Raw genomic sequence first — 22160 nt, forward strand, 5'->3', positions numbered from 1 at the left:
GCATCTGGCTATTAAAACAGGTTTCAGAAGTGGGGGCCAAATATATTAATTTTTCAGGAGCCTATAAAGAATTTATAATTTTTGTCCAGTTCTAATTTCCAGTTTCAAAGTTTTAAGAAAAATTAGTCATGTAGAATTTTTGATCAGAATTTTAAAGAAATTTAAATAAAAAATGCTCTTTAGTGGCAAATATGAAAAAAAAAACTTTGTTTTTTAAATTTTATATTCAGATTAACACTTGTAATATTTTGTACCCAGGACTATATCAAAGACAGAAAAATATATGCATACCTCACCTTTGTTTTCTGTACTTAAACTCATAGGCATCTTGTTTTTCTTTGTATCGTTGATAGTTATCATAAAAGTAAATTATTCTTGAGCTATAACAGGGCAGCTGCTCATGTAAGTCTAATTCAGTCTTGGGAAAATATAACACAATTGCCAAGTCAGTTCTGCTGATAACAATAGGTCTTTAAAAATAATGGTAGAAAGCAAATAAAATTTCAATTTTACCATTGTTAAAAATATTTTCTCTTTTATTAAATTTTAAAAATGTGTTTTATGTAGGAAGTTCTTGAGAAGTTAAAGAGAATGCTTTTATTAATATTTTTCTTAGAGTCGTGTCAATGCATTTTTGTTCTTTTCAGAGTTAAAGTGCTTAAATTTGACTTTAAATTATCCCTTTCACCTGTTACTTGAAAATTTGCAGACCAGTGAAGTAATGTCTCAGTAAAGGCACATTGAGGTTTACTGATATATGGTAGGATGTAAGGGTATATGGGGATATATATATATATATATATATATATATATATATATATATTTTTAAGAGATTCTTTCAAGCACTTATTTGGAAGAAGATGAGCAATTAAACATGATTGATGCTTATGCTTTAATGTAAACAGCTATTAATTGTTTTATGTTATTAGGATCTTCTATTTCACTATATTTTGCCTGATGATATTGATGAGGATGGGTTGGATTTCCAAATAGATTTCATTTAGTGTATTCATTGAAATATAATTAAATTATTTTAAAATGCCTTTTTCATGAACGTAAAATATCATTCCAGGAATTTGTTTCTCTAATGCATAAATGGTTGTCACACTCCTTAGGTGGATTCATTGCATCAGAACATTTAATTTAGTAGTGGCATTAATCTTGAGTTGTGCTTGATTGTAGGAACTCGAAGAGGGCATCAGTAGCCACCAGCCCAGTTTTGCAGCACTAAATCGAACTGGGGATAGGATTGTCCAGAAGCTCTCCCCAACAGATGGAAGCTTCTTGAAAGAAAAGCTGGCAGGGTTAAACCAACGCTGGACTGCGATCATTGCAGAAGTGATGGATAGGCAACCCAGGTGATTTAACCGTGATCGTTTGAGGGCACAGGAATAAACATATTTTAGGTAGAATTTTTTAAGATACAGTTCGATGAGTTCAAAGTTCTTTTATTGTCTGATATTACAATAAGGATTTTACTAGCATTCGTAACCTCTGCTGCCCACGGTTCCCCTAACTGTATTTTTAGGTTCTCCATAGTCTCACTTTTCTACTCAGATATCATATGTGTAAAAAGCTCCTTTATACCTTTTATTTCTGGCTGTTTATTATGAAACAATGATTATGGTGGGAAATTTGAGTAATTGAAAGAACACACCAAACTTCTGGTCTGAAGGTCTGGGTTCAAGGTGAGGCCTTCCCCTTGCTTATTTCCTGACTGAACCTACATTCATAATTTCTCTGATCACATTATTCTTAGTGTTAAAGGCTGTACTCTATCCATATATGTCAGTGCTTTGCAATTAATAAAGTTCTTCATTTATATAATATAATAAATATATTATTGCTAATTTTATGTCACATTATGTTACAAGGCCCCAGAATTTATTAGGGCATCTTCTAGTTGCAAATATGTTTTATTACCAATGAATATAATACTCAACATTATCCATATTTTATAGATTTAAAATTATTTGAGGTTATTTTCTGAGACAGTTAAGATTTAGGGCCGGGCGTGGTGGCTCACGCCTGTAATCCTAGCACTCTGGGAGGCCGAGGTGGGTGGATTGCTCGAGGTCAGGAGTTCGAGACCAGCCTGAGCAAGAGTGAGACTTCATCTCTACTAAAAATAGAAAGAAGTTATATGGACATCTAAAAATATATAGAGAAAAAAAAATTAGCTGGGCATGGTGGCACATGCCTGTAGTCCCAGCTACTTGGGAGGCTGAGGCAGAAGGATTGCTTGAGCCCAGGAGTTTGAGGTTGCTGTGAGCTAGGCTGACACCACGGCACTCTAGCCAGGGTGACAGAGCAAGACTCTGTCTCAAAAAAAAAAAAAAAAAAATTAATGAGCGATTCCTCCTTTGCTTAATTTATTTCATCTCATTAATGATCTTTTTGTTTGTTTGTTTGTTTTTGGTAGTTTTGGGTTAAAAAGTCCAAGATATTTTTTTCTGCTAATTTTAATACTGTAGATGATGCATTATTTCAGTGATAAGCTATTTTGTTGAAGGAATGTTGAATACTTTATCAAGTCCAGCATTATAATATAACCTAAAATATTCAAGTATGATGTAGCCTATAGTCACTTTTTATTAAAAAATTTATGATGTTTTGTTTTTTGGTAAGAGACAAATAATTTATATGCTTTGGTTGAAAGATTACCATGTGGCAGAAAGAGTATTTGGCACTTTGCACGCATAGCCTCTTCACGACTACCCTCTTCGGAGACTGTTAGGTTGATTGTACAGCTTTGAAAACTGAGGGTCAGAGAGAGAAGAAGTTAAGTAATTTGCCCAGGGTCTCATAGAAACTAGATGATGGTGCTATTTTGCGCTCCCAAATATGGTGCTGCACAAACTTGGGAAGACCACAGAGCTCCCTGGCAAAGTTTTCTTCTCCGTAAATGAGAACTCTGTCACCTCAGAGGACTGTCATGAAGATTAAATGAGATAGTGTTCATAAAATGTATATGCCCTGACTATTCATAATAAACTCTTAAAATATCTATTTCTTATGAAAGTAAGTTACCCTAGAACTTTCCCCCCCAAGCATTTTATTGCTACATTTTGCCAATGATAGATTCATTGATTTGATCAATATTTATTGAGCCTTGTGTTTAGCACTGGGGACATAAGTATGACTAAGGAACTAAGAGACTAAGAAGAAAATAATTGAAGAAAACATCATTAGGAAGGTACAGTGTTGTCACAGAGGCAGGTGTGATGGCGAGTGGAATGTGTAGGTATTATAGAGGAGAAATACTGAAGCTGTTTTTTGAAGCATTTATAGCAGTTTCCCATAAATATCTTCCAGGGAGGGCCTTTTAGGGAAAAGTTGTAGAATAGGCAAACGTGGGAGGCATGAATACCATGGCCATGTGAGAGATCTGCAGTGGATCAGATGGAGAGGAGGGTTCAGGGGACCAGCGAGGTAGGATTTGAAGCTGAGGTCCCATAAGATCTTATATGTCACACTAATCAGTTTGTATGTAGAATTCTTCTAGCTTGAAATGATGTATCTCCTCAGCATTCTTAAAGAAAAACATGTACTTCCTGGCAGGGTATTAACAATAAATGCAGAAGTTTTCCTAACGATTTTCAAATGGATCTCTGTAGAGTGTGCCAATTATAGCTCCTGAAACTAACAAGGTGAAGCTAATACTTATTTAACTCATTTTTGGGAAGTGAAAAGAATAGTGAATCTCTTCCCCAACATCTTATATTTTAACTGAAGCAATATTTATTTTCATAAATTCATGTTAAACTTGACTTCAGGTTTGGAATCTGTCTTAAATGGGGACCACCTGGGAAGAGCTTGTGTGTGCACTATTATCAGAGTCACTGAGAATTATCACATAGTTCAATTTGTTTTTGTATTGAATGCCTGTAGTTAAATATTTGCATAGTTCAGCAACTTATGGTGTTATTCCTTAATGAGCAATTGTTATCTACTGTTTGAACATGAATTTATAATTTGTTTTTACTCTTAGGGATAACATTTAAAATGCAGATTATATTTAGCTAGTTTGCAGATGAAAATGTTGAGTGACTCAAATATGTCTTATTGAAATTGCTTGATAGTTCTATTTTCAAAGTACTAAATTAATCATGATTATGAAACATTGGCAATTTAAATTTCAACTTTTTTTTTGAAACAAAAGACCCATAAAAGTATTTTGGGTGTTTTCAAAATGTTATTTAAGTTAAATATTTTTCAATACAAGTTAAATACTTTTCAATACAGAGGGTCGAGTACCTATTTTATTGCTGATAGTCTTAACAATTAGTACTATTGCTTGGTTTATTTATTTTTAAATCTTGAAGTAGTATTCTTTCCTGGTGGATACTTAAGAATTATGATTTTGTAGTGATTTTCATTCATTTTTTAAACATTATAATACTCTCAAATATTATTGACTTTATTAAATATATAAGTATTTAATTTTTATTATATATATTGCACTAATATATATTCTTTAATATTTTATTACATATATTACAGTATCATGTTAGGACTTTTGTGGTTAAAAACAAAACGTTATAGCCATAAAAAACATAAATTCTTATTTGGGATGACACAATATAATTCATTTAAAAGTTGCATTCTGTTTTTAAGTTAGTAGTTAATTATAGAAGCTATAAAAATAATGATACCACCCAGCTTTTAATAGCTTTCAAATCCTTTTTTAAAAATATATAATCTTATTGTCATATGAGTTCTAATCATATTCCTATCTTTTGACAGATGGTTTATATTCTTATAAATGTTATTCTTACATTTGAAAGATCTAATTAAGGCAGTTCTTTTTTTATATTCATTTTACTGTTTTACTTGGATCATTTAAAACTTTTGCTTTTTTTTCTACATCTCTTTTTACAACTTGGTGTTATACTCAAATATAATACTTATTATAATGAACTAACCAAATTTAAATTTTTTTTGTCTTTCCCAATACTTACACAATTTTCCAATTCTCAGTACCTTGCCTTCTTCTTATTCTTTCTGTCCTATGAATAAAGTAGAGTAATAGTTGCCACCTAATGTGAATAACATGTCATATAATGATGGCTTTTTATCTCCATGGAGTACTGAAAGAGAATTATGTGTTTTTCCTTATTATTTTAGATAAAGACATTTTTCATGTTAAAAAAAATTTCTATTATGTTGCACAGTGGTATCTAACTTAAAAATTTTTTTGTATTAAGTTTCTATATAATTTTTCATGATGAAAGAGGATAATATTCTTTAGTTCCAATGTTTTTGAATTAAGGAAAAATTCTTCTTTTTCTTCTATTATTATTAAACAATTTTTAGTACTGCAGAATGTATATAACACTAAGATTCACTTAAAAATACACACTAAAATAATTATTAGGAATTATTTATTTAGGGAAGTGTTTAGTTGGAATATCTAAAGCAAATATATAATGTTCTCCTTAATTAGATAGTTTTTCTCAATATTTTTCAATAATGTTTTCTTTTAGGCTAAAAGGAGAAAGTAAGCAGGTGACTGAATATAGAAATAGGCTAGATGAGATTATCTGTTGGTTAACAAAGGCCGAGAATGCTTTGCAAAAGAGATCTGCTGAGCTGGAAGAAAACCTGCAAGAATTAACAGTAAGTGGTTTATTTGTCTCTGTATTTGCCAATGCCTTTTGATGCTCAAACATTACCCTTAAGAATAAGATATTGCATGACTGAAGAAGAAAGGGAAGGAAGCTTTGTACTTTGTGGTAAATGTGGTGGACTTACAAGAGGAATATCCTTTTTTATTTTTTAAAGAGCAGCTGTAATTTTGGTCTTGCAGAGGTAAAGCTTCACTCACATAAAAAGAACAAATCATTGTGGCCTCACTGTTAGACCAAAGGATCTAGGATATTGTGAACTGACTTTATCATTTTAGAATATAATGGGGTTGTAGAGTATAGTTTTTTGCTTTTAGATTTAGAAGATAATTACTGATTATTATCTATAAAATTGAGTTTTACAAGAAAACACTGATTTTCAGAGTAACTCACTGTAGCTTACTGTAGACTTAGTGTCATGATTGTATTAATCAACACATTTTCTTTGTGGGTTCGCACCCAACAAGAATTGCTTATAGTCGTATATGTATACAATCTGTAAAAATACATAAAGATATGTGAATATGTAATATATCCAAATATTCACAGAGTTTTATATCCATAAACTCTCATATTTGTTGTGCTAAAAATTAAAATACTTGTTGCAGAACAATAGGCATAATGTGTCCTTATTTTTATTAAAGAAAAAGCAATTGTGTATACGTGTATATACACACACGTGCATGCATAAAAGTATACATGAGAGGATATTTACTAATTAGATGAGAGATTTTGTTTATAACAGAGTATGGTTGAAGCATTTTGGGGAAAGAGACCTTTCATAATGATGAAAAATATTATGTGGCAAACATTTATTAAGTTTTCTTTTTAACATGTGACCACATCTAACAAGTTTGTTCTTTTTTTATCTAAAAATTTCAATGATTTTCTTGGAATGTCCCCTTTGTAAACAACTTGGGGAGAGTTACAAAGAGTGGGACAGTATATTAGGATGGGGTAGCAAGGTGGAGATAAGAACAGAATGTTAAATTAGCAATGTAAATGTAATATAATATGATATACTATGATGCTATTAAGAGACAGAGAGGGTGCCAGGGAGTGTGTTTGTGCATGTGCACACACAAATGCACATTGAAGGTGTGTGTTCATTCTCTTTTTGTTACAATTTATCAACATGAGTTCAATTTTTTATTTAAGAAATTAAAAATCCATATTTATAAGACTACTTTCCAAAGAGATTTCTAATACAATTCTTGAACTTTCCCCATCTGACAACCTTCTAACCACACCTGTCTTCTGACTCCTTTAGGACTTAACCCAAGAGATGGAAGTGCAAGCTGAAAAACTCAAATGGCTGAATAGAACTGAATTGGAAATGCTTTCAGATAAAAGCTTGAGTTTAAACGAAAGAGATAAAATTTCAGAAAGCTTAAGAACTGTAAATACTACGTGGAATAAGGTTGTGTGTACAGAGTTACTATAACACATTTCTTACTTTTATTGACTTTGTTGTCAAGAAGTGGGGTCTTGTAACTGTTTTACTTTTAAGTATATCCAAATATGGGCACGTTTTACTAATGCTGACTAATGTTTACAATTATTTTTTTCATCTCTCATAGACAGAAGCATGTATTCTCGAAGAATACCTTCTATTTTACATGGTATTCTTTGTCCTAGGGGATTTATACATTATATACTACATTAAATAATAATATATGTTGTACTAAGGCAATAAAGTACCAGTGATTATATTCTGAAAATGAAGACCTTAAAATACCTTCCTGATGTTGCACATAAATTATCATACATGTATGTTTATTTTTAATGATTTTATTCATTCAATATGTATTTACTAGGTTCCACTGGAATGTAATGGCCTATGACTACAGATATGACTAAGATATCTTTCCCTCATGCCATTACTTTTTCACAGTTGAAACAGTTAAGGGTAGATGAAGTCATAGATTTCTTTTTAGTTTGCCCTGGTACCTGCCATATCAGAGTATGAGGTCTGAGTGGAACATTGAATTGGTATGTCTCTGCCCTTGGTTTGGACGGACTCCATATCAGTTATTTTCTCTCTGCTTGATCCTCTTAAAATGGTAGCCATTATCCTGTATCTAATGATGTAGGTGCTTTATTGATCTGATCTTTCTGATTGAGAATTACTGCCTTGATGAATCATTGTTACTCACACATCTGTAGCCCTGCCCTGACTGGCATATACAACTGCCTGCTCTACATCTCTACTTGGATGTCTAATAGGTATCGCAAACCTACATATGAAATTGAACTCCTGACATCCCTCCCCCCACCCCCTGTGCCTTAATGTACATCTCCCATCTCAGTTAATGGCAGTTGCATCCTTATTATTGCTTAGGTCATAAATCTTGGAGTGATTCTTATGGTGTATAAATTATATCTCAAAAAAAGCCCCCCCAAAAACCCCCAAACCAAAAACTATACCCTGGAGTCACCATCATCAACTTCTTCAAAATCCGTATCTGCTTCATAGGTGGGTTCATGGATGGCCAGATGGCTACATATGATAAGGCAAATGTAGCAAACGTTTGGCAATTATAGATGTCAGGTGGCACAAGGCTATTTCCTATACAATTCTTTCAACTTTTCGTAGGCCAAAAAATATTATAAATTTGACTGCTGCTCACGACCCCTATTGCCACTAACTTATTTCGAGCCACCATCATCTCTTGTCTTGATGACTGCAGTGTCCTCCTTGTTTTCCCTGCTTCCTTCTTCACCCATTGTCAGTCTCTTCTAGACAAAGCAGCCAGCGTGGACAGATTTAGGTCACCACTCATGGTTTTCCATCTCGCTCAGATGCTTGCTGTGACTTGGAAGGCCCCTCATGGTCTGGCCCCCTGCTGTCTCTCTGACTTTATCTGCTTGCTCTCTCTCCCTTACACTCCTCTGTAGACACATGGGCCCCTCTGTCCCTTGCCAGCCTCAATTTGTCCCTATGCAATCAAAGCACACATATTTATTTAACACAAAGGATGCCAGTAGGTATTGTATATAAAAAGGCACGGTAACTAATTTAGGCAATACTAAAGCTTCTGTCATTACAGGATTTCACATAGATTTTAATATAGTTCACTTTGGTGTATTATGAATGTCTAAGACCAAACAATGCTTATTGTGCAGAGAATCTCAACAAACACACTTTGGGAAATACTATCTGGACTATTTCATCCATGCAAGAATTCATTCATATATTCACTTACTAAGTTTTTATTAGATTCTTGCTTTATGCCAGGTATCGTTTTAAGAACTGGGAATACAACAGAGTATGGCACTGCTTCTAAGCCGAAGAGCTTATCATGAGTGAGACAAGTAGAGAAGCAGTTATAACACACAGGTAGCCATGGGGACGTTCAGCTGGAGTACCTACCTGGCTTTGAGGGTAACCATGGAAGGTTCTATGGAGGAGATCACATCCAGGCTCATTTGTGAAGGATAAATAAGTATAGGTGAGGTGAAGAATAGTAGGAAGGAGCAGCAGCAAGTGAGAGGGTCTGGAGGAGACAGAGAATGAGCAAAGTGCGTTTGGTTCCTGGAAGTAGCTCAACACAGAGTTTAAGGCTGAGAGGTTCTCAGAGACCAGATCCTGGAGGCCTCACATTGCATTACAAGGGATTTGAGCTTCATCTTGAGAACAATTCACTACTTTGAGGGTAGGGGGCAGCTATCAGTGGGTTTTAAGCAGAGGAAAGTTATGTTTTTGAAAGATTACTATAGCTGTGCTGTAGAGATGGATGGAGTGATCCTAAGAATGGATATAGAAAGATTAGTTTGAATTGTTAGAAAGGTTTACACAGTGGGTGTCAGGGAAGATGGAGATGATGAATTCAGATTTGGACATGTCTAAATATCCAGTTGATAGAAAGAGCTGGACTGAAGATATCTTTTTGGGGTCTTCAGTCTCTCAAAACTGCATTTGGTACATGAAACCACTGGAAGCCAGGACTCAGGGAGAAAGTCCAGGGTGGAAGGTAAGAAGATCAAAACACCTACCATGTAGGATGTTGGTATTTGATGCACAGGCAGAGGAAAATAAGCCAGCAAAAGAAACTCAGAAGAGCCAGAGAGGTAGCAATGTCAGTGGGGTGGGCTGTGTGGATAATGAGGTTGTTAAGGGGAAGAAGAGCTGTGGCGTTATTCAGAATAACACCTCCTCTTTTGAAAATATGGTCATCTTTATTTATATAGTATTCTTCTCTTTCTGTTTGGCCTGATGCAACAGATATGCAGAGAAGTACCTAGCACACCAAAGGAACGCATCCAGGAGCCCTGTTCTGTTTCACAGCCAAGGATTGCTGGTAAGAAACAGTTATTCCTTAACAAAGTTTTTTTTTTTTAATCAACATAACAAAATTTTATGATATGAGCATCATATATGAATTATAAAAACATCATACAATTTTATTTGCTATTCTACTTTTAATTGTTTGAAAAGAATGTCTTCTTTAAACCCAAGGCATACTTGGCTGCACGGTGTGTGCAATGCATTTGTTCTTGGTAGATGAAGACTGGCGTTTCCCTGGACCAGATGGCACCAGGGCATCCACAGGTCCTGCTGAAGGGAAGCGGAGAGGCCAGGCTGGACAAGTATGGACTGACTTTCTGGGTCCATGTGGCTTCTTAGGAAATCAGCTATAACCCGCAACATTGACATGCACTTGGTTGGCATGTGGAATCACACCTGATCATGACCAGACACAAAAGGTTTAGATATCCTTGGAAACAGGTGGGAGATGGGGATTTAGAAGTGTTCTCCATCCCAGGAAGGCATTTTACTGACAAATACTGCTAACTTGGATGTAGAGATAGAAGAGTATTTTCTCACAATTTGTTTCCTTCTCTCTGTCCAGATTAGATCTCAGGCTGCTGCACCACAGCCACTGTCACTACTGCCTTGTAGGGCACCCGAACCATCTTGCCCTGCTCTTCCCCTGCTGTCACCCAGCAAAACTCCAAACGTGGTTAACCCTAACTACCCACTTACTCGGCTGCTGGTTCTTCTTCCTGCTCCTCCCTCCTCCTTTCTCTGCTTCCTATCTTCCTCTCTCCTCCTCTTCCTCTACCCCTTCCACCTCTTCTTTCGTCGTTTTATTTCTCCTCTTCCTCTTCTTTTTCTTCTTTTCCTTCTCATTTTCTTCAGGAATTGGAAAAAATGATGCAAGACAAGATTCTTTTTTTTTTGTTTTCTGAGATTTGCAAGCTTATTGAGGGCCAAGATTGCATTTTATATTACTTGTATTTCCCAGTAACTTGTACAAGAAATACTAAGGGCTTGATCGGGTTTCTTGACTAATATACAAAACACTTGAATTGACATTTGAGTACTGCTACCTTGCAAAAGCAAGCTCAACTCCATAATCATACGGAAAGGATTTGATGCATTTTATAAAATAATAGTGGGTTATCTTACTTTTTAAACGTCATTATGGCAAAGGAGCAGGGAAAATTCAAATGCATATTTAAAGTACAAACAGCTGAGAGCAGAACTACACCTTCCATTAGACTGGCAGTGCATTCTTAACAAGATCTTCCTCCCTGGGGCAGGGCTGAGACCTGAAGCTAATCTCAGTGTGTCATTCTCTTCCTGCACGATGTTTTAATTCAGTTCCTTCTTCTTTTTAAAATTATATTTAAAAAATAAAAGCCATTTTAAAGTGAACAATTTAGTGGCATTTAGTACATTCACAATGTTTTGCAACCATTGCTTCTTTCTAGTTCCAAAATATTTCTCTCTCTAAAGTAAAACCTCTTACTCATTAAGCAGTTTCTCCCCATTCCCTCTTCCTCCCAGCCCCTGGCAACCACCAATCTGCGTTTTGTCTCTATGGATTTATCTATTCTGGATATTTTACATAAGTGGAATCATACAATGCTTCTTTCACTTAGCATAATGTTTTTGAGGTTCATCCATGCCAGCTTCTTGCTGATTATACTCATTGCAAAGCTATGACTATGCATCTTGAATAGGCACTCAGTGCTAGCGGATAATCCTACAGTACTTTCTTCTGAGTACTCCTTGTCACCCATCTCTCAACTAATGACCTCATCTCATTTTTAAAAGAAAAAACCCCTTTTGTCAGACAAAATCTTCATTTTCCCACCAGAGAATCCATCAAGCCACCTGCATTTGTACACCACATACTCTATATACTTCCTCCCTCTTCAGAGGGGGAGTTATCCATTTTCCTTTCTAAGACCAACTTCTCTGATTGTGCTGTGGATCACATCTTCTCTTGGCTTTTTACTTATCCTCTTTCTCTCCTGCTCTACTGAATTATTCCTGTTGCCATACATTTTGATACATGTAGCTCTAGTTTATTCATTTAAATTGATGTACAGTATTCCATTGCATGGATGTATACTACAATCCTCAGCATTCTTTTCTCTAGCTGTGCTTACTAGTCCTATGACTATAGACATATTTTCAACTGTAGATGATTCAGCCAGTCTTTAGGCCAATAAGCTTGGATTCATTCTTCTCTGGATTTCATAGCCAATCCACCAGCAAGTTGTGTCAGTCCGATGCCCCATCCCAACCACTTCTCTGGTCTTGAACACCCTCATCTTTCATCTGTATTATTGGAATATTCTCTTAACTCATCATCCTGATTTTATTCTTGCCTTACTGTACCTCCATAATCTGTTCTTCTGATAGCAGCTAGAGTGATGCTTTATAAACATAAGTTTGATTGTGTCACTTCTTTGCTCACAATCTTTTAATCACTTCCATCCACGTGAGTTCCAAAGACTCATCATGATCCAGGAGACCAGGCATGATCTGCGTGCTTCCTATCTTTCTAATCACATTTCTTACTTCTCCCTTTGTTTATTCTGCTTCAAATATACTAGTCTTCTTGCTGTTTCAAACATGCCAAGATACTTACATTCAATGTTCATTCTGCCTGTCTCTGTCTTCTTGCGTTGGTTTTACTTCATAACATATTTCCATCTTCCCCACCAGGATGCAAGTCCATAAGGGCAGGTACTTTCCCTTGTACACTGCCACACCTGCAGCATCTAGAACATTGCCTAGCACATATAGGGTTTTTCTTTTTTTTTTTTTTTTTGAGACAAAGTCTTGCTTTGATGCCCAGGTTAGAGTGAGTGCCGTGGCATCAGCCCAGCTCACAGCAACCTCAAACTCCTGGGCTTAAGTGATCCTCCTGCCTCAGCCTCCCGAGTAGCTGGGACTATAGGCATGCGCCACCATGCCCAGCTAATTTTTTCTATATATATATTTAGTTGGCCAGATAATTTCTTTCTATTTTTAGTAGAGACAGGGTCTCGCTCTTACTCAGGCTGGTCTCAAACTCCTGACCTCGAGCGATCCACCCGCCTCGGCCTCCCAGAGTGCTAGGATTACAGGCGTGAGCCACCGTGCCCGGCCTATAGGGTAAATATCTAGTGGTGGAATCACTGGGTGGTAGGATATGGGTGCCTTCCACTTCACTAGCAGCTGCTAGAGTGCTGTCTAGACTGCTTGTTCCAGTTCACACTCCCACTGGCTGTTTATGTGGGTTCTCCTTGCTCTACATTGTTACCGGAACCCAACATTTTGTTCTCAGGACCCCTTTACACTTTTAAAAATTATTGACCCCAAAGAGCTTTTGTTTGTATGAGTTATATCTATTTATATTTACCTAACTAGAATGAAATTTCAAAATAATTTGATTATTAACCTGTTTAAAAATAACAATAATAAATCCATCATGTTAACAAAAATAATATATTTTTATGACATTCTAACATAAGAACCTTTGTTTTCCAAAACAAACAAAAACTTAGAAAAGTGACATTGCTTTCCATTTTTCAAGATTTCTTAAATGTCTGGTTTACTAGAACACACCTGGATTCTCATATCTGCCACAGCAGTTGGTCTCCTGTGACATCAGTTGTTACGTAGCCCTGGGTAAACCACTGCTGTACACTTGGGGGAGAATGAAAAGGCAACTGACTTCTTATGATGATGATAATAGTTTAGGCATCCAGACCCCGTGGAAGGGTCTGCAGAAACCCAGAGCTTCCCAGATGTCACTTTGCTGACTTGCGACCTGGGGATACAGGGTATTTCATTTCACTTTGTATTTTCTCAATTTTCAGTGAAGCTGAACATTTTTTCCATATTTTTGTTTATTGCCTGTCTTGTTTTCCTCTTATTTGGATTGTCTGTGTACTATTTTTGAGTTTTATAGAAAGTATTTTGGTTACTAATTCTTTGTCTGGACTGTGCGTTGCAAACACTGTCTCCCTCAATATTGCAAAGGCTTTTAAAGTCTTTACTTATGGTGCTTTGTTCAGAATTCTTAAAAACTCATGGTTTATTAATAGCTTCTTTTTTTGTGTTTTGTTTTAGAGCTCCTTCAGTGCTCTGATGTCATAAAAATAGTCTGTATTTTTAATAACAGTTTTGGTTTTCATATTTAGGTCCTTAACCCACCAAGAATTAATTTACCTATGGTGCATGTGAGGTTAAAAATCTGCCCCATCATTTCCCTGCTCCAGCCATGGGTCACCACTTTGCCAGCATCATTTATTGAACAGTAAATTCTTCCTCATTGATCTATACCTCAGCCTCTGCCAAGATCAGGTTTCTCTGCCACCTCCACTCTGTGGCTCTTCTCTTCCATTGGTCTGTGCGAATGTCTCAATCTATAAGGTACTGAGTTTATCATCACTATTAAAATAGCTAAATAATATAACTAAATATCTGGCAGGGCATATCCCTCTGCTGAAAATAAAATAAGATTTTGACTGTTTTTGGCCCTTTTCTCTTCTATATTAATTTTACAACCAGAAATTTGAATCAATGATTTTGTTAAATCCCACTCAAACCATTGGGATTTTGATTGGAATTGTACTCAATTTAAAGATTGGCTATATCTTTTAGAAAATTATTTAAGCCTCATTTAATATATCCTATGCTAAAGTAGGTTCCAGATGGATTTAATCATTAATTCAACCACCTATTGTATCGAAACCAAAGAAAAACAATTAATCTCCCCTCATTGAAAAACAGAAAACAAAAAGCAAAACAAAATAAACAAAACCAGAGGGAAAGAATACATATATCAAATCTTTGGAGAACACTAGAATTTATAATTTTAAAAGTCCTAGGAAAACAATAGCCCAAGAAAGATTCATGTATTTATCACCTCAAGTTTGTTAACATCTATGTGTTAAACGAAAAAAATAACACACACATTTACAGAATCCCCAGATAAAAGCATTGTTTTCAACAATATGAAAAGGGCTTGTCCTTTCTACATAAAGAATTCATCTAGATTGATAAGGAAGTGGATGAAAAAACAGACAGTTATAAATTATACCATACTTGGTTAATAGGCATGAAAAATATTTACTCTTACCAGTAATAAAAAAACATAAAATAAAAACAATGGTGAAAGATGTGTATTTATCCATTGAGATAGAATATTGTTGATTTGGATGTAGAATGTTCATCATTTCCACATGCTGCCATTGGAAATCTAAATTTCCAGCTTTTAAGGAAAGCAGTTTGACAATGAGTATTAAATACATACCTTTGTTCAAATTTCCTGACTCAGTAATTCTACTTTGGGAAATCTATGCTAAGGTGTTGATCAGAAGTGTGCAAAATACTCAACACAAAAAGATATTTCTTGCAAGTTCTTTTTGAAAATAAGATTTCAGGAGCAATCCAAATACCCAGCTGAAGGAAAAGGATTAAATAAAAGTTAGTGTATAATGTGTAAGTTATTACATAGGTGATCACAATGATGTGTATTAAAAATGAAATATGCTCGTGTTATAAAGTTAAATGAAAAAGAATAAAAAGTATGAATAAATTTGCTTTATAATTAAGGCAAAAACATCTTGACAAAATAAAATAAAAATCCTAATTTTCTCATGGTTGGTATATTTTTTATTTTCATTTTTCTCAGTATCAGTGTTGTTTACATCTAAGTTACTGCTGTCCCAGAATGTTGTGAGACTCTGTTTAGTTGGCTTAATAGCCACCAGAGACATATAGATATTACAGGCAATTCCACATCCATTTCAGTACGAACAAATGAAAACTTCCTAGAGTTTCTTTTACTTAAACTGAATTGTACTTAAGTACACATAACGCCTGTCACCATTACACCACCATAATGAAAATGTCCTGTTGATTTGTTTCTATTTTGCTGTTTTTTTTTTCTTTTTTTAATTTCAGCTCATCCTGCTGTCCAAAAGGTGGTGCTAGTATCATCTGCTTCAGATATTCCTGTTCCGTCTCCTCGTACTTCAGAAATTTCAGTTCCTGCTGATCTTGATAAAACTATAACAGAACTAGCCGACTGGCTGGTATTGATCGACCAAATGCTGAAGTCCAACATTGTCACTGTCGGGGATGTAGAAGAGATCAATAAGACCGTTTCCCGAATGAAAGTAGGTGCATAGTGCAAAGGCTTAGCATGGAAACACCACAACCCAAAGGTAGACAAGATCGAGTTGAATCCCCTTTGTTTATCCCAAACTATGAGAGAATGAGGTATAAAAAAATTCTTTGCTGTCAGCCATCCTGGGCTAACTCCACAGAGTAAGCTTTTCTCACATATATACTGTTATGATAAGATCAGGTTTACTGACGCAAACTGAAGTCTCAGTGTATTTTTAAGATCTAAAATTGATAGCATACAGCCAGGCATGTTAATGTGAATGTAAGCTTGCCTTACATTTAATGCCTATAATGTGATGTAGGATGTTTTCCTAAAGCACCTTTTCAACTTATATTTCATAATGAGATTGTTTAATTTCCAACTTTAGAAGTGAGCATCCCCCGACTACAATGAATATTACTGAATATAATGAATGTGCACATTATCATTCATATATCATCTAATGACAATTTCTAAAGTTCTTTTTCCATATTTAGTGCATCCTAGGTTCTTGGCTATATACTGAAAAGAGTATATTAATACTAGGTATAAATTGGGAATGTATGATAAAATAATAACAACAGCTTTTGCTAACTTTTCCTAAGTGCTTAATGTGTGCTGTGCATTTTTTTAAAAGTATTTATATGCATTATCTCATACACTTCTTTAACAATCTTGTGAGGTAGATACTGCTTTTATCCCCAAGTGACCGATAAGCCCAAGCTGGGGCAGAGGCACTGAGTGCAAATCAATAGACAAGTTGCTGTGGCAAGGCAGAGTCTAGTAAATGCTGTAGGGCAGGTACAAGCAACGTGGGGAGCAGACTGCAGAAGGAATTACTTCTTTAGCAATGGAAAGCACTATGAAGCTTTGACATCTGGAGACAAAGTGATGACATTACTGATATAGGGAACAGTGGATAAAGAAATAGGGGGAGGCATGAGGGATGTTAGAGCCAACATTCATGCAATAAAGAAATACAGAGGAAAGCAAGGCAGGCAAGGCAGCTCAAGTTCCCTTTGTGAGGGAGCCTGTGAAAGCCCTGTGGACTTTGAGTCTGTAAGCAATTGGCAAACACCTTTCTTTCCATTTCTTCTTCTTTTTAAAATTGTGGCTGGGAACTCATGATAACAGTGCTCTGCTTTAGTAAGACAACTAGGATGGATTGGAGGCAAGAGATGCTTAAATCATGGAAAAGGGCTCTTCTTGAGTGGCTAAGATGATGCTTTTGCAATTAGCAGAAATAGGAATAGAAGAAACAGAGTGTGAATGAGGATTTGAATGATTTAGTTTTGAATGTGTTGTGTTGAGGAGTCCTCATGCCTGTAGAAGTAGGTGATCAGCATTCATTGAAATGAACTCTGGGATTCAGGATCTGAAGTTCTGAGCAATCTATTTAGAAATAATGTTTGAGACTGCAGGAGTAAAAACTCTACAAAATTTGTGACTTCATAAAGAGGAAGGGCTGGGAGAGAATCCTTTGTCACTATTTGTACTTATTGTAAATTGTGTTTCTATTCTTTATGACTATTAGTTCTATACTTAAAATATGCTATTTTCCTGGTATTGTTACCGTTTCTCCCATATGTATCAGTACTGAGAGACACAAACTAGAGCAGCAGTTTTTCATGTCTAAGATGATTTAATTTGCAGTTACTCCAAACAGCACTTTTTTAATGTCACCCTCATTCCTATAGATAACATTAGTTTGTGTTCATATCTGATGCAGAGCAGATAGGCAAGCCTTCAGCAGCAGCAATGACTGCTAATGTTTTCAGAGCATTTTTTAGTTTTCAGTGAGATTTTCTTAATTTTCTCAGACTTGCTGTAACTGAGCTGTCAGTATTTTATTATTTCTTTTTGTGAAAACTAAAACACAGAAAGGTAAAACTCCTTGCCTGGTGACCCAGGTGGTTAGAGGAAGAACTGGTATTTGAACCCGGGACCTCTGACTCCAAATCATGCACTCTTCCTCTGTCATGTTGCTGATGACTCATAATCCCGTAGAGGAGGAAATAGCCATGATAACAACAATTTTGATGTCAGCAAACCTGCTTTGCTTAGGTAGTATTCTTATTGTATAGCTTATTAATTGGCCTTAATAATCATTTCTATTTAACAGATTACAAAAGCTGACTTAGAACAGCGCCATCCTCAGCTGGATTATGTTTTTACGTTGGCACAGAATTTGAAAAATAAAGCTTCCAGTTCAGATGTGAGAACAGCAATCACAGAAAAATGTAAGTTTTTTTAAAAAAATTATGTACCATGCACTTTTCCTGCAAATGGTACCCCCCCCACACACATTTTCAAAGATTGCTCAACTAGGAAACAATATTGTTTAATATTCGATACTCTTTATTTAGGAAGAAATCTAGCTTTCCCTTATTTTTTATTTTTTGTGAACATTGTCACAATTTCCTTATGAATTCCTTAAAGTATTAACATTGTTACTTTTAGGTAATTACTTAACATTGGGTTTTCTTCTTTCACGTTAGGATTTCTTTTAAAAGAATCAGAAAAACAAAAGTTAGAGAAACCCATAGGAATGCAAACTCATTCTCCCATTATAGTTTATTCACTAAACCCAGGTCTTCCATGTTTTCAAACTCACCTCAGAATTCATGTGACTGGCACAAATTTGGGGATACTTTAGTTAGAAACAAAATAAAACAAAAAAATAAACTTATAAAACAATAGCAAATAAAGATCCCTGTTTGGAGTTTGCATTCTAGCTAAAAAATATCTGTTAAATCTGTGTGGCATACAAAACAAAGTTTAAATTCTCAAGAATGACATCTAGGGACAGTCACAATCTGTTCTCATTGTCCCTTCTCTCACTTCAGCCCTCATCCGCATCTGTAACTATCCTGTGCTATACATATATATATATATACACACACATATATATATATTTTCTCTAAAACATCCTGATATTTCCTAGTCTCCTCACCTTTATTCGTGTTATTTTTTTCCCTCTTGGCCTTTTCTCCTCAGGTGAAAATTCTGCTCAGCAGCTAAAATGTCACCCCCTTGTGAAGTCTTTCCTACTCTCTTCTAGTGCCTGGGGAACTGTATTTTCTATATTTAGTTTCTTCTGTGTCCTTTTCCCCCATTACTTCATTGTAGATCTGTGTAGCCACTTTAATTCTCTCTCCCCTCCATAGACTATGAATACATATCTTCCTGTCCCTTGGGACTTTTACTGTGTACAACACAAATTAGCTACTTAATAAATATTTGTAGCAAAATATAAGTTAGAATAATAAAGTCTAATCTTTTTCAAAGGAAGAAGATCAACTATTTCCCTTATAGAAAGTGTGTTTTAATTTAAAAATAAATGTGGTAGTAATAAGGTTGCAATAGGATATGAGTTAGCAAAGAACTTTTAGTGTCTAGCAGTATTGGCTTATTTTTTATTAAGTAGGCCATTTTCCTTCTTTCTTCCTCTTTTTATTAATTGATCGATTGCTTGTGCCTATTATGGAACTCTGGAGTAATCCCATTTCCCTTCACATGGCAGGGCAGCACCTCTACTTTAGTGATACCAAACTACTGACAAAGCCATCTCCTGTTTGCTTTTTCTATCATCTGATGTTTGTCCATCACCTCTATGTTTGTCCAAAACTCCTTTTAAGGTTTTTTTTTTAATTACAAGACTTTTCTTCTTCTGAATATCTTTCCTTTCGCATTTAATGCCCTTTCTTTGTTTTCTCTTGATTTTTTTTTTTTGTGTAGAAGCTATACAGTCTTCATCACTACTCATTACATGAAAAACTCTTCTCAGCTGGAGTGTACTACAATAGTAACCTGTTTTTAGCACTTATAATGAATAAGATAACTTGCTTATTTTTTATAATAAACCTGTGATATTTACTTTGCTTGATGTCTTTAGATTTATATGTTCAATGTTAAAGGATTCTATTAGTAATAGAATTAGTCATAAGTACTTTATGTAACTTTTTAACTGACAAGTAGAACATTATGATAGATTTGTCCTCTCTGTAAGTTGAAAACTTAAGCAATTCATTTAAACTGTTAAAAAAGCCAGCGTATAATAGGTAATCTCATTGAATAATTTTTTTAGAATTATGACACTTAAGTAAACTTACAGCCTTCTGAACAACCTTAGGTTGATAGCTTTTATGGTTGCTATAACCATATATTATCCCAAGAATTTTACCAAAATGTTCCATTATAACCCAGCTAGAATGTTAGCTTGTAGTTAAGTTCTTTTCGAGCCTGGTACTTAGCTACCCTTCAGCCCTTCAGTCTGCCTGGCATCCAAAGCATCTTCTAGCAGTTTGATTTTAACCTCTACCTATTTATTATTAATGGGTTGTGACAGATATTCACAGTTATTGTTTACTAGTACTTTAGTTCAAGATCATGAACTGCCCCTGAAGTAATTAATCAAAAGTTTAAGTTTCCTTAGATCTTTCTTTCCTTAACTCCATGTTGAAATTAGAGAAAGGATAGGAGAGGAGAGGAAATACAGAGACAAGAGACAGAAAGTGAGAGTGAGAGAAATAGGAGTGCAAAGAAACCACAATAAAAAAGAGGAAGGAGAAGAGTCAATACAGAATTGTTATGATGAAGAGCTGCTGGGTACATAGATCTTCAATCTACTTTACTTTTAGTGTTTCCCTTGAACTTGAACATATAAAAACACTTGCTTTTAGAGAGGTTTTGTGCTACAATAAAACACATGTGAAAAGTGTTCTTAAACAGTTCTTTTTCTTTTAAAATCAAGACTAGCTTAGAGAATCTCAATCTCCTTTGAGGGTAGCAAGTGGCCATGTCTCTATGTTACAGTTCTGTCATAACACACTGTTAAGATCTACCTTCATCAAACCAAGTTCCATAAGCACAAAATTAAATAGAAAATTATTTTCTTTATCATTTTTTTTTTCTGTATCAGTTTGTAATAGTGGATTTTTTTTATTGTGAGATGTTTTAGGGCATTTAAAATAGAGTTTAATCCAAGACTTTTTTTCTCAAGAATGGTTTCATAAATATATCAGTTGTATAGTGTGGCTGATGTGTATTAAAATTCCTTTAAAATGTATTTATCAACTTGCCTCTTATCTCTTTTCTGTTTATATACATATGGTAAATTTGGTGTCAGGTATTGTTTTCTTTTTCCTGAGACTTACTTTTTGAGATTTATTTTCTGTAATGTTTCCCCAGTGGAGAAAGTCAAGAACCAATGGGATAGCACCCAGCATGGTGTGGAGTTAAGACAGCAGCAGCTAGAGGACATGATCATCGACAGTCTTCAGTGGGATGACCACAGGGAAGAGACCGAAGAGCTTATGAGAAAATACGAGGCTCGACTCTATATTCTTCAGCAAGCCCGAAGGGATCCACTTACCAAACAAATTTCTGATAACCAAGTAAGAGTCATTAGATACTTTTTGGAAATATCATTTTGTTGGATATATTTTTTTTCCTGTTGTTAAGTGTAATTCTTAGGACCCTGTTAGGATGTTTTCTCAAGTTCTTAGAATACATATTGAAATTTATATGAAGAATTTGATCAGGAAGGTTTTTTGAAAACTTTCTGGAGGCATAACAAGTAGGAATGTGCATGTCTGCTAGATTTGTAGATCACTGATGCTTTGCAAATGGAACACACCCATGAAGCAACCTCTAGAAAGAGAACATTCTTAGGATTCCAAGAACCCTCTTTTGCCCCTTTCCATGATTACCCTGAAGGTTATTTTTATTTATAAAATTTCCTGAGATTTTCATTTGAGGTCTGCTGTACAGAATAAATCAGGTAATAAGTAAATTTAGTTTCTTTTAATATGTTTATAACCAAACAGTTTTATCAATATCATAATAACTAGTACCTTTTTTATGATCAGTTTGGTCATAGAGTTGGCACTATTGAACACCTATGGTATTTATAAAGTGCTATTTTAGATTCTCTCTACAATCATAAAAATATTCTTGAATTGGAGGTTGTGGTTGTGAAGTTATATTTTGGTGTAACGTTTATTTACCCTTCAAATAGCCCAAGATGAAAGTGTATATTTGTGAAGAAACAATAGAGAATATGTAGGAGACAAAATCTAAAACATGAAATATGTTTTTATTCTCCACAAACATAGACTTTCTGTGGTTACAG

General features: G+C 35.0%; 1 protein-coding gene across 4 annotated transcripts in view; it reads left to right on the forward strand.

Annotated features, from left to right (window-relative positions):
* The window catches only part of UTRN (utrophin), a 472601-nt gene that overhangs the window by 199401 nt on the left and 251040 nt on the right, over positions 1 to 22160 (forward strand). For all 4 annotated transcript variants that reach the window (XM_045544518.1, XM_045544519.1, XM_045544517.1 and 1 more), the window contains 7 exons: positions 1183 to 1358; positions 5487 to 5619; positions 6898 to 7047; positions 9853 to 9928; positions 15823 to 16037; positions 18150 to 18267; positions 21218 to 21423. In XM_045544518.1, coding sequence (XP_045400474.1) covers positions 1183 to 1358; positions 5487 to 5619; positions 6898 to 7047; positions 9853 to 9928; positions 15823 to 16037; positions 18150 to 18267; positions 21218 to 21423 — 1074 coding nt within the window. The remainder of the gene's footprint in view (positions 1 to 1182; positions 1359 to 5486; positions 5620 to 6897; positions 7048 to 9852; positions 9929 to 15822; positions 16038 to 18149; positions 18268 to 21217; positions 21424 to 22160) is intronic.

The sequence above is a fragment of the Lemur catta genome, chromosome 2 (genome assembly GCF_020740605.2).
Source record: "Lemur catta isolate mLemCat1 chromosome 2, mLemCat1.pri, whole genome shotgun sequence".
NCBI lineage: Eukaryota > Metazoa > Chordata > Mammalia > Primates > Lemuridae > Lemur > Lemur catta.